Source organism: Podarcis vaucheri, assembly GCF_965113315.1.
Source record: "Podarcis vaucheri genome assembly, chromosome: 7".
Lineage (NCBI taxonomy): Eukaryota > Metazoa > Chordata > Lepidosauria > Squamata > Lacertidae > Podarcis > Podarcis vaucheri.
In genome coordinates, this window is record NC_138765.1 from 1734015 (window position 1) to 1747413 (window position 13399).

The 13399-nt window shown below is 46.7% G+C and overlaps 1 protein-coding gene across 1 annotated transcript; it reads left to right on the forward strand.

The window, feature by feature from the left end:
• The first annotated feature begins 1475 nt into the window (after nucleotides 1-1475).
• On the forward strand, nucleotides 1476-9240 carry LOC309536878 (uncharacterized protein). Its single transcript, XM_082231259.1, has 4 exons — nucleotides 1476-1529; nucleotides 2145-2227; nucleotides 2547-2673; nucleotides 6605-9240. Exons 2-4 carry the CDS (start codon nucleotides 2153-2155, stop codon nucleotides 7582-7584), a joined length of 1182 nt encoding a protein of 393 aa, XP_082087385.1. The 5' UTR covers nucleotides 1476-1529; nucleotides 2145-2152; the 3' UTR covers nucleotides 7585-9240.
• Nucleotides 9241-13399: the final 4159 nt, after the last annotated feature.

Here is a 13399-nt window from a genome sequence, read left to right on the forward strand (position 1 = left end):
TTATTATGAGGGATAAGGACATTAAGAGGGACATTATTGTGAGGGAGAAGGACATTAAGAGGGACATTATTATGAGGGAGAAGGACATTTAGAGGGACATTATTGTGAGGGAGAAGGATATTAAGAGGGACATAATTCTGAGGGAGAAGGATATTAAGAGGGACATTATTGTGAGGGAGAAGGATATTAAGAGGGACATTATTATGAGGGAGAAGGATAGTAAGAGGGACATTATTATGAGGGAGAAGGATATTAAGAGGGACATTATTATGAGGGAGAAGTATGTTAAGAGGGACATAATTGTGAGGGAGAAGGATATTAAGAGGGACATTATTATGAGGGAGAAGGATATTAAGAGGGACATAATTGTGAGGGAGAAGGATATTAAGAGGGACATTATTATGAGGGAGAAGGATATTAAGAGGGACATTATTATGAGGGAGAAGGATATTAAGAGTGACATTATTATGAGGGAGAAGGATATTAAGAGGGACATTATTATGAGGGAGAAGGATATTAAGAGGGACATTATTATGAGGGAGAAGGATATTAAGAGGGACATTATTATGAGGGAGAAGGATATTAAGAGGGACATTATTATGAGGGAGAAGTATATTAAGAGGGACATGAGGGAGAAGTATATTAAGAGGGACATAATTGTGAGGGAGAAGGATATTAAGAGGGACATTATTATGAGGGAGAAGGTATTAAGAGGGACATAATTGTGAGGGAGAAGTATATTAAGAGGGACATAATTGTGAGGGAGAAGGATATTAAGAGGGACATTATTATGAGGGAGAAGTATATTAAGAGGGACATTATTATGAGGGAGAAGTATATTAAGAGGGACATGAGGGAGAAGTATATTAAGAGGGACATAATTGTGAGGGAGAAGGATATTAAGAGGGACATAATTATGAGGGAGAAGTATATTAAGAGGGACATTATTATGAGCGAGAAGTATATTAAGAGGGACATGAGGGAGAAGTATATTAAGAGGGACATTATTATGAGGGAGAAGGATATTAAGAGGGACATTATTGTGAGGGAGAAGGATATTAAGAGGGACATTATTGTGAGGGAGAAGTATATTAAGAGGGACATTATTATGAGGGAGAAGGATATTAAGAGGGACATTATTGTGAGGGAGAAGTATATTAAGAGGGACATTATTGTGAGGGAGAAGTATATTAAGAGGGACATTATTGTGAGGGAGAAGTACATTAGGAGGGACATAATTATGAGGGAGAAGTATATTAAGAGGGACATTATTGTGAGGGAGAAGTATATTAAAAGGGACGTTATTGTGAGGGAGAAGGATATTAAGAGGGACATTATTATGAGGGGGAAGTATATTAAGAGGGACATGAGGGAGAAGTATATTAAGAGGGACATTATTGTAACCCTTCTCCCTATTCTCTGTTTTGAATCCTTGTTGCTCTTTCAGAGGAAGGATCTTTTGGCAGAAAGGGGTCTTGCTTCTTCTGAGGCAGAGAAGACTCCGTTGGACGCCAGAGCGAGGCCTCTGGGTAAGGAGGAAGGAGTGTTTTCTCCCCCGTTTTGTCACATTCTCTTGGTTTTGAAACTATGAGTTCTTTACATCTTTTGGGGGAAGACACCTGGAGCCCAGAGCTCAGGGGGGGGGGGGAGAGATGTATTTTTGCACAACCAATATATGAAATGGGTACAAATGTACTCAGCAGGGGAGAGTTTTACTGCAGCTGGTTTAATTCCGCAGTTTATTATCTCTTCCAGCAATGTCTGTACATTAGTCCAAATTGAGCTCTGATTGACAGGAGAACATCTGCTTCTTAATGGTGGCGAAGGAGGTTTTTTGGCAGGCGAAGGGCTTTTGCACTCAGCGCCTCCCTGCCTCTCGCAATCCACCGGAGCCTGGTACCAAGATGAACTGGGAGTGAGGCCCGTTCTCCCCTGTCCCTGGGGGAAACTTGCAAGGAGAATTACCCTCAGTCATCCTTGTTTTTCCCTTGCCAACGATCTCCCGCTGCCTCCATTAAGGCAGAGCGGAACCGGAAGCTAGCAGGGGAGACTTGGACGAAGCCCCATCTGTACGTAGAGATGCACTGTTTCACCTCTGAGAGAAGCAGGCGCTCACGCTTTCCACTTACCTTGGTCTCTCCCAGGTGACGGAATGATGCCACCAAGACCTGCTCCTTCATCTTTCCATGGTGGTGGAGGGGAGGCAGCAGCTGTGGACCCAGATCAGGTAGGGGGAAGGAGCCTTGTGGGGAAGGACTGCTTGGATGCAGACTGGCTGGACACAGTTGGATGTAGAGGAATGGTGGGAGGAGCCAGAGAAGAGGGAGCCGACTGGGAGGAGGAGGAGGAGGAGGGGTCTGAAGCTGGAGAGGGAAGAGGGCTCAGGGAGCAGAGGGAGTCTGTGGCAGAGAGCAGCCCAGACTCCGAGGCAGAAGCTGCAGCAGGAGAGAGGGATGAGGAAGGCAGAGAGGGGTCTGGCCGCTGTAGAAAACAACAGAGCCAAGTGAATGTTCTCTAAGAGGACAGCCTTTTTCCTGTTCTGTTAGGGTCCAGTGTGCTTTGAAGATGTGGCTGTCCATTTCACAGACGAGGAGTGGGCGTTGCTGGATCCTGACCAGAGAGCTCTCCATAAGGAAGTCATGGAGGAGAATCGTGGGATCTTGGACTCTCTCGGTAAGGCTCCCTATTGGATCATCCTATCTGTTTTGTAATTCAAGACATCTCTCTATGTGACGAACCTCTGATATTTCAATGGGGCTCAACAGCGCCACCCACAGCACCTGGGATGTTAACACTCCCACAGCAAACCTTGGATGGATGGCTATTGATTGTTTTCCCTGTGAATATTCTTCCTCCAGTTCTGCCGTTTAAAACCATGATCAGGCTGTCTGAACTGCCCAGGCCTTCTTAAATGTAGGATTCAGAGTGATCTGAGGTGTTGAAGTAGCTTCAGTCCAGTTTCCTGCTGTTGTTCTTGCTTCTGTCTCTCTCTGGTTGACCAAAGAGTCGCTTGGCATTGGAGATGGCACAGATTCCACGACTGAACCAAACAAACTCCATCCCAGAAAAGAGCCAGGCTTTTTGAATCTCAGGCAGTGAACCCTGTAGTAACAATAATGATAACTTTTTTAAAAAAATTGCATTCTCTTTATTAATTTTCATTACACACCAATACACACAAGACAAATTCATCACAAACAAAAAATAAACCAAACAACACAGCTAAATAGAAAAAAAAGCTAAGAACAAAAAACAACGTATAACTAATTGACTTCCCTCCACCTCGGTTTTGGGTTATATAATAAAGGATTTTTTCCGCAGTTTATCTTTAAGACTTCTGCACATCGGAGGGGTTATATTTAGCCTACTGTGATCTTTAGATTTTTTAGATGGAATTGTAACCAACTCGTTAATTTATCTCCTAATTCTTCATAAGTTTTGATTTTCCAACCTTTCTCTGTTCTAACCAACAAGCCTTCATATGTCCATCTTTCACCTTCTAGATTTACTTTTTTGGTTGTTAAAATATCTATTGGTGACAGCCACCAGGGAGTGTTTCTTTCAAGTAAATTTTTGTTTCTGTCCCATACCTCTATCAATGGTCCTCTGATAATATGATTGGAGAATCCTTTGTGTACTTTTACTTTGTTGTGCCACAAATATGCGTGCCATCCGAATCTGGTATTGAAGCCTTCTAGATCTAACAGGTCAGTATTTTTTATGACAATCCATTCTTTAATCCATTCTTTGGGACGCAGGTGGCGCTGTGGGTAAAAGCCTCAGCGCCTAGGGCTTGCCGATCGAAAGGTCGGCGGTTCGAATCCCCGCGGTGGGGTGCGCTCCCGTTGTTAGGTCCCAGCGCCTGCCAACCTAGCAGTTCGAAAGCACCCCCGGGTGCAAGTAGATAAATAGGTACCGCTTACCAGCGGGAAGGTAAACGGCGTTCCGTGTGCTGCGCTGGCTCGCCAGATGCAGCTTTGTCACGCTGGCCACGTGACCCGGAAGTGTCCCCGGACAGCGCTGGCCCCCGGCCTATAGATGTGAGATGGGCGCACAAACCCCAGAGTCTGTCAAGACTGGCCCGTTCAGGCAGGGGTACCTTTACCTTTATTCTTTAATCCAACAGAGGCATGAAGCCTTGTAGTACAGTTTCAAATTCGGTACCGCAAATCCTCCTCTTTCCCTTCTATCTGTAAGTAGTTTGAATTTAATTCTAGGCCTTTTTCCCTGCCAAATGAATTTGGATAAAAAATTTTGCCAATCTTTAAAAACTGTGGTTCCCCTTATCACCGGAATATTTTGGAACAAAAATAGCAGCTTTGGAAGTATGTTCATCTTAATTGCGGCCATTCTTCCTGACCATGATAATTTCATCCTGTTCCAGATATCTAGGTCCTTTTTGATTTCTTTCCAAGTAACTAAATAATTATCCGCCATTAAATTTATATTCTTCACAGTTAGCCAAATTCCTAAGTATTTTGCTTTTTTTACCGCCTTAATTCCAATTTGTACCTCTAACTGATTTTTCACAACTTCTTCGATGTTTTTAGTCATCATTTTAGTTTTTGATTTGTTTAACTTAAAACCCGATAACTTTCCAAATTCTTCTAATAATTCTATTACCCTGTGTACACTTTTTTGTGGATCTTCTAATGATAGCATCAAATCATCAGCATATGCTTTCAATTTATATTCTTTCCCCCCGATTTTAATTCCACGTACTTCTGGTGTTGTTCTTATCTTATTCGTGATAATTTCTAATACCATTATAAATAGAAGAGGAGGCAGAGGGCATCCCTGTCTCGTGCCCTTTGAAATTTCAAAAGAGTCAGTTAAGTCATTATTGATTATTAATTTTGCTCTTTGGCTTGAGTAGATAGCTTTTATACCCTCCAAAAAGGAGCCCTCTATCCCTACTATTTCAAAACACCCCAAAAGGAATTGCCAGGATACATTATCAAAAGCCTTTTCGGCATCAATAAAGATTATTGCCGCAGGGATATAATTTTTGCAGTCTAGATATTCAATAATATTTATTATGTGTCTTATATTATCTTTTAGTTGTCTATTGGGTAAAAATCCAACTTGGTCTGTATGAATAAGGTTTGTTAAGCATTTCTTGAGACGATTGGCCATTACTTCTGCGAATATTTTATAATCATTATTTAATAATGATGTTGGTCTATAATTTTTCATGTCCAACTTATCTGTATCTGGCTTAGATATCAATGTAATATAGGCTTCCTTCCATGAGTCTGGTGTTTTACCTCCTCTTATTTGCTACTTCGCATAGTACTGGGGCTAAGTATTCCTCTAAGACTTTATAGTATTTAGCAGATAAGCCATCAGGCCCTGGAGCTTTTCCCAGTTTCATTTTTTTTATCGCCTCCTGGATTTCTTCCGTTTTTATAGGTTTATTTAATTGTATTTTCTCCTCTTCTGTTAATCCTTTCATTCTATTTTCTTCTAAGTACTTCTTTATTCCAATTATGTCTTCTTTTTTCCTTTTATATAGTTTTTCATAAAATTTAATAAAATTTTCCTTTATTCTCTTGGGGTCTTCCACAATTTGATCTTCTATTCTTATTTTATTGGTCACCTTTTGATTTTTACTTTTTCATAGTTGCCACACTAATAGTTTCCCAGTTTTGTTTGCTGATTCAAAATATTTTTGTTTCCATACCTTAATTCTCCATTCTACTTCTTGACCTATTAAAATTGAGTATTGCGTTTGAAGTATTCTGTAGGTTTGTTTGATCTGTTCCTCACTTGGGTTTATTATTAGTTTTCTTTCGCATTCTCTTAATTGATTAAGTAGTTCTTCTTTTTTTCTTCTCTTAACTTTTTCCTGTAGCTATTCTGATTAATTAGGAATCCTTTTAGCACTGCCTTACTGGCATCCCAGACTGTATTAATATTTGTTTCTTTGTTCATATTCATGTCCCCTGTAACTTCTCACAATAATGTAACATTTAAGTACAGTGGTACTTCGGGTTAAGAACTTCATTCTTTCTGGATGTCCGCTCTTAAAATTTGTTTAGATTTATTACTGCATATTGTACAACTTAGCATATTGAATACAGTGGTTCCTCGGGTTAAGTACTTAATTCATTCCTGAGATCTGTTCTTAACCTGAAACTGTTTTGAACCTGAAGCTGCACCGCTGGGGCATGATTTCTGTTCTTATCCTGAAGCAAAGTTCTTAAACTGAAGCATTCTTTCTGAGTTAGCAGAGTCTGTAACCTGAAGCGTATGTAACCCGAGGTACCACTGTTTATCTTCATTTTGGACAGGGAACGTTCCCGCTTTGGCCACCTTTTAAATAATAATAAAAGCACATTTTATTTATGAAGATAGTACAGACCCATATTTAAATTTTAAAAAAATGATGTTTAAAAGTAACCTGTACTTTTAAAAACTAGAGAGAGAAAACATCTAATATTCAACTTGATTTGTATACGAAACTAGACAATTTTACAGAACAAAAGGAACATTATAACATCTAACTCCCTTCAGTTCTTCCTCTGTCCCAAGCATTAATTAGCATTGTTCCATAATTTGGGGCTGCACTTCTTCCCGAGACTCTAATCCGTTTGCCTCTTAGTTTCAGGTGCTGATGAATTGGAAATGAAGAACAAGGGAGACCACAATGAAATCCACACAGTGGAGGAGCCATATCAGGATTCAGACTGTGGAGAGAGCTTCAGTAAGAGCTCCCATTCCATTTCCCATCAAAGAAATCCACTTGAGAAGAAACCCTATCAGTGCTTGGAATGTGGAAAGAGATTCAAACGGAGTGCCCATCTCACTTCCCATCAAAGGATTCATACAGGGGAGAAACCCTATCATTGCTTGGAGTGTGGAAAGAGCTTCAGTCATAGCCACGATCTTACTTCCCATCGTAGAATTCATACAGGAGAGAAACCCTATCAGTGCTTAGAATGTGGAAAAAACTTCAATCAGAGGGCCCATCTCACTTCCCATCAAAGAATTCATACAGGGGAGAAACCCTTTCAGTGCGTGGAATGTGGAAAAAGCTTCAGTCAGGGCTCCAATCTCACTGCCCACCGTAGAATTCATACAGGGGAGAAACCATATCACTGCTGGGAGTGTGGAAAGAGCTTCAGTCAAAGCCACAATCTCACTTGCCATCGTAAAATTCATACAGGGGAGAAACCATATCACTGCTTCAGTCACAGCCACGATCTCACTTCCCATCGTAGAATTCATACAGGGGAAAAACGCTATCAGTGCGTGGAATGTGGAAAGAGATTCAGAAATTGCTCAGATCTCACTTCCCATCGTAGAATTCATACAGGGGAGAAACCCTATCAGTGCTTGGAGTGTGGAAAGAGCTTCAGCTGGAAACAGAGTTTTGCTTTCCATAAAAAAATACATACAGGGGAGAAACCGTATCAGTGCTTGGAATGTGGAAAGAGCTTCAGTCAAAACCGCAGTTTCACTTCCCATCTAAGAATTCATACAGGGGAGAAACCCTTTCAGTGTCTGGTATGTGGAAAGAGCTTCACCAGGAAAGAAAGTCTCACATCCCATCACAAAATCCATACAGGGGAGAAACCCTAACTGTGTGGAATGAGGAAAGAGCTTCAGTCAAAGCAACAATCTCATTTCCCATCAGAGAATTCACACAGGGTAGAAACTATTTCAGTGCCAAGAGTGTTATTGGAGGGATATATGAAAGTCTGGTCTCATTTTTAAGTTCTTAACACAATTGGAGCTCTTGAAAGGACTTAGAGCTCCCTGAAAAAGCTAAAATCAAGACAGGTTTGGACAAGTTTGTTTCTCTTTGAAGGAAAATATTTCTTCTACTCTGAGCCACTTAAAGAGAATTGGATTGAAGACAACCACTCTTGTCTGGACACCTAAATTGCTATGTATTCTTGAACACATTCTTTTTTTCTTTTTTATGACTCCTCTCTTAAAGTAATTATTTGGTTCATTTGTTAAATTCGAATCTTAATTTGAGAAATTGGATTTTATGTTAAACATCTTATGTGTGTTGGGTATCAGGCTGGAAGGAAGAGGGAGGGCTGGAAAAATGTAGGAAACAGGATCTCTTGGGAAAGAGTTATTCTGTGACCTTGACAAACTGATAAGGTGCTGCTGGAAAATAGGCTGCTTTGAGAACAAGGGAGAGGGAGATTTTGAATATGGCAGTTCAAAAACAGTTAACACTAGGCCTGTGTTAAATTTGGAGAAGCTATTAGCCCGAATTGATAAAAATCATTAAATGGTGACAAATTTGACCACTAAAGTAGAGACACTGACAAAGAAAACAGAAGCACTAGATGTCTCCATGAAAGGAAGGGAGGAGAAGTCTGAAAAGCTGGAAGACAAAAAATGGAAATCAGAACAGGAGACGCTTAGGATTGATGTGGGCGGTTTGGGTGGAAGATAAGAGGCAATTGCGGGCGCTTTGGCGGTTCTTGAGATGAGACAGAAAGCCCAGCCTCTGAGACGGAGAGGAGGGAGGAGAGCAGGATTTTAGCAAAGGGTTGAGCGGAGTGGCTGGGAGTGGAATTAGACTGGCTTGTGGAGCAAGGAGTGCTCGAGCCGGTGCCTAATGCCCCCTGAGAAACCCCAGTCATCACACCCGTCAAGCCCAATGGCTCAGCCCACATCTGCACAGACTACAAATGTATCATAAACAAGGCCCTTATGGCTCATGCATAACTGGTGCCAATGGTCAGCCATGTCTTCGCCACCCTGGTGGGGTCTAAGAGTCCACCTGATCGGGGACAAGGTGAGGGCTATTTGCGACGCCCCTGCACCTAAGGGTAAGGCAGAACTCCAAGCCTTCTTGGGACTATTGAACTTCCGGATGATTCCTGGGGGGGGGGGGACTGCAAGGAGGGCTGGAGAGAGGAATCCTAAGGGGATAGCAGAAGGGTGAGGGCCATAGAGCAGGAGGAGCGGGTAAGGGAGGCAGAACTAGGAAGTCCAGAAGTGACCAAGGCCGAGCAGCCACAGGAACCAGAACCACAACCGAGTGGACCAGCGGTGTCCAACCCAACGACCCCGTCACAACTGGCAGCCCTGGAACAAGAGCCAGAACCAAGAACCCCTACTGAGGCACCCAAGACCACAACGCATACATAGGTGACCGGCATACATCAATGTCTAGGAATGCTAACCACCTGGGTGCAACGGGAACAGCCTGAGGTTTGGGGAGCAATTAAATCACTGTTTTACAAGCTGCAAAAAAGAGCATGAAATCACTACAGGACTCCTGAGTAGATTTCAGAGAATCTAATGCATCTTTGGTTGGGATTGTCCAGCAAGGAGATTGGAGATGGTTGCCAGTCAAAGGGTAGTTTAAGACACGGGGGGGGGGAGCTCCTTGTGAAAGGGGGGGGCAGTTTTGGGAGAGATTCCAGCCATGGCATTGACAGCCAGAAGAGGAATCCTGGAAGAGGACACTCCAGGCTCATCTAGTCCAACCCCTGCAATTCAGGAACCCCGGTTCTTGGTCCCGCCAGCTCCCTAGAACTGGGCAACTCAGATGCCTGGAGCCACGCCCCGTTGTAGAGCAGCCTTGGGTCGCCTCTGGAGCTGGCCGGACCTTTTGGACGGCTGTTTCCATCCCGCCTGCCTTCTGCTGGCAGGCCCAGTTGGGAGTTGTAGTCCAAAGCCTATTGAGGGTGCCTGGTCCTGGAGGTGGTTTTCAAGTTGGAACTTTGTTTTGACCCTTTGCCGAAAGGAGATGCCACAAAGTGTGTGTGTGTGGGGGGGTGTCTTTTCAGTGCCAGGATACAAGGTGCTCTCTTGACCTGGGAGCCCAATCCCTCTCCCCCCCCCCTAGAAAAGGGGGTCTTCCCCTCATCCTCTCCTTGCAGGACCCCCTTTTCCTTCCTCTTTGCTCAGAGAGTCGGAACCAACTATCTCTCAAGGGACCCTGGAGCCAAACCCTTGCAGAGTTTTACTTCTCAAGCAAAGGGGAGGAAGGAATACATTCTTGTTGCTCTTGAGATGTACAGAAATCTGTTCCCCGCGGAGGGAGAAGCTCGCCAGGCCCCCAAAGTCCCCCGATGGAGCAGCTCTGCGCCTGCGCCACGCCCCCTGGCACCCAGCTGGCTTCCTAGAGAGGAATAAAGGGAGGAGGCTCCCCAGAGCACAAGCTCCGCCCCCATCCGGGCTTTTTTCTCTCTGCTCCACAAGTGCTACCTGGGGGCGCCTTCTGGGATCCGGTGAGTCGCCTTGGGGAGATGGGGGGTCCCAGGGCTGCAGGGGAGGGTCTCCCAAAGAAGACCCCTCTGGGGCCCTGGCTCCTGAGAGAGAGAGAAGGGAGCAGGGCAAGCTCCGCTTTGCAAGGGCTCAGAAGCACAGCCACGAGGGCCAGGGAGTCATGATGAGGGACCCCCCAAAGTCATCTAGCCCACCCCCAGCCAGCCAGGAATCTTCTGCCCAGCCTGGGGCTTGAACCCAGGGGCCTGAGATCAAAGAGACTCATGCTCTACCCACTGAGCTCTGCTGCCATTTCTGGAAGAGTGAGAGAGAGAATGTGAGCTTGGTTTGCTCCACCTTGCAAGAGTTAAAAGGAGAACTGAGCTACATTCCTAGAGAGGACAGGGAATAAGGGGGGGCGAGGCCCTCTCAAGCAAATGCCCCTCCCTCCTTCCCAGGATCCTCCCTGCAAGACGGGGAGGGGGCTTTCATTTCCTCTGCAGGAGCTGCCTCAGTTTCCCTTCTGGCATCTGATGAGCTTCCTCTCTTTTCTGCCCTAGGGTGCATTGGGGAGAAGGGGGGCGGGGTGTCCCAGGGCTGCAGGGGACGGATCCGTGGGGATTCTGCTCAGCTCCTGCAAGGGGATCCCCAAGCCAGGGCTAAGAGGTTCTGCCCCCCCCTTCCTCTCTGGAAAGCCAGGGAGGCTGCAAGTAACAGGAGGTCTGCAACTCTTCTCCTGCTCCTTTGGGGAGGGGTCACTGTTGGCATCAGGCTGCAATAAGCTCAGGGGAAGTGGTGGGTTGGGGCACCTAGGAGAATATCCTACACCCGCCCTAACTGTGGTCTAGCGCAGTGTTTCCCAACCTTTTTTGGGCAAAGGCACACTTGTTTCATGAAAAAAATCTCGAGGCACACCACCATTACAGCCCCGTGACGTCAGCATGCAGCGTCACGCCGGGAGGGACATGAATTGCTAGCAAATTACATAATCACCTCCTTGAGGGCTGGCTCATCTTCTCCGAAGGCAGAACCCCATTAATTAACAGCACAGACTCACACTATAGCCAAGACGAGGGGGGGAAACCTCAGTCATGCACAGTCATGCACATGTGGGGGCTAAATGAGGACAAAGACCGGGCAGAGAGCAGGGTTCAAATCACCCCACCTGGCCAGGACAATCCCTGGGTGCTCCCTTGGGCCACTCGCCTGACCCACCTCGCAGGGCTGTTGTTGCGAGGATAACACGGGGAGAACCACGCGCACCCCCGGGAGCTCCTTGGAGGAGAAAGCGGGCGATGAATGCAATGCACGAAATATATGAGAGGCGACCAGGTTTTGCAGGTGAGGGGCCCCCGCCAGCCTCCGCTTCCAACACCCGGCGCAACGACGCCGAAGTTTCCCCCCGGGCTCGGCTCGGGGAGCAGTGCTGCTCCCCCCGGCTCCCCTTCGCCCTCCCGGCTCTCTCTGCCGCCCACTGGGGACCCCCCTCACCTGCCAAGTCCGGCGCGCCGGTGGAAGTTGCATGCATGCATGCAGGGCGCCGCGTTGCCATTGCATTGCACTGCACTCCATGCAACGCCTGCACGCATGCATTGCCTTGCACGCCCGCCAAGGGGTCTCCCCGCGGTCCGATGCGTCCCCTCCGGCGCGGATGCAGCATTGCAAAAATAACCCCCCCCCCAACGCAGCCCTACCTGGGGGGCAGCCTCCGCCTCTGTCGCTCTGCCTCCGCGGGGATCCCCGGGCTCCATCCTGCCGCCCGATCTCCGCGGGGGCGCAGGCAGGCTGCGCGGGGTCTGCGCGGAAGAGCCCCTGCCCGCCTGGCCGCCGCACTCATTCCATGGCCGGGAGAAGAGCGCTTCAAACAAAATGCCCAGCCCGCCAGGCCACGCTGGGAAACGTAGTTCGCGCACCCCGCGCGGGCGCGGAGCCCAAGGGCGAGGGGACTACGGATCCCGGCAGCCCCCGCGCCAGGGACGGAGGGGGAGAGGCCGGGTGCAGGGATGGAGGGACGGGTGGGCGAGCGAGTGAGTGAGTGGTAGCCGCCAAGCCTTGGCCGAGAGCCAGGAAGGGCCTCCCCGGAGGAGGAGGAGGAGGAGGAGGGAGGCGCAGAGCGGGAGGGAGGGAGGGAACCCCAGGGGTCATCTAGTGACGGCGCCCCAATCGAAAATTTGACTTTTTTAAAAAAAATATCTTTCAAATTTTTTAATTTTTCCCGCGGCACACCAGGCAACATCCCGCGGCACACTAGTGTGCCGCGGAACAGTGGTTGGGAAACACTGGTCTAGCGGACAGACTAAGAGCGCTGGAGCTGGAGGAGGGAGACCTGGGCCCATTTGACCCCATGGCTAGGAGCTTTGGAGGGAGGTGGGGAAGATGGGGAGTGAGAGGAGCTGGTTCTGGGTGGAAAGATCCACTCTGAGGAAAAGATCACCAGCTAGAGAAAGGAGTCTCTGAGCTTAGTGGGAAGGACAGTGTGTGGTGTCCTGGGAGAGTAAATCAGGCCAGGAATGAACTGGGAGGCTGAGCCAGGAGAAGGAGGAGCTGGAAAGAGACCGGCTGCTGAGCTCTCATCCCAGTCAGGAGGGGAGAGATCCTTCTAGAAAGAGAAGACTCCCCAACCAGAGATCCCTTGGGTCTTTGGCTTGGAGTACCTTGGGAGTAGGGTAACTGGCAGAAAGTGCCACCTTGTTAAGAGCCAAAGTCTTAAGTGTGAAACAACTGAGAAAACCTTGAAGGGAAATAACATTGTAAACTGAGGTATCCTACATTTTATCCACTCGTGTCATAAACTTCCTTGTTAAATAAAATCATTAATGTTTATTTGAAGAAATCCTGCCTGAGACTCCCAATTAGTGAGTTTTACCTCACGCAAGTCCCCCACAAGATAATCTGAGGTAGTTGGAGGGCATTTGTGGGAATTGTGTTCTGTGAGGTGGGTGCACTATATTTAGGAGAGAGAACGGGCCCAAGGCTGCCGGGGGGGGGGAGAGCCCTTGCGTCGTCACATATTAATTGGGGGCAGGGGTGGGATAGGAAGTTAAAACCCACACAGATCCTATTTAGTTTTGTTTTGTTTTGTTTTTAAATAAAATTTTTATTGGTTTTTCACATTTTATAAAGACATAACACACACATAAAAGACAAAGACAAAAACATGTATAATTTCAAAGATCTTACTTTCTTAACTTTGGTCCTTGACCTCCCCCCACCC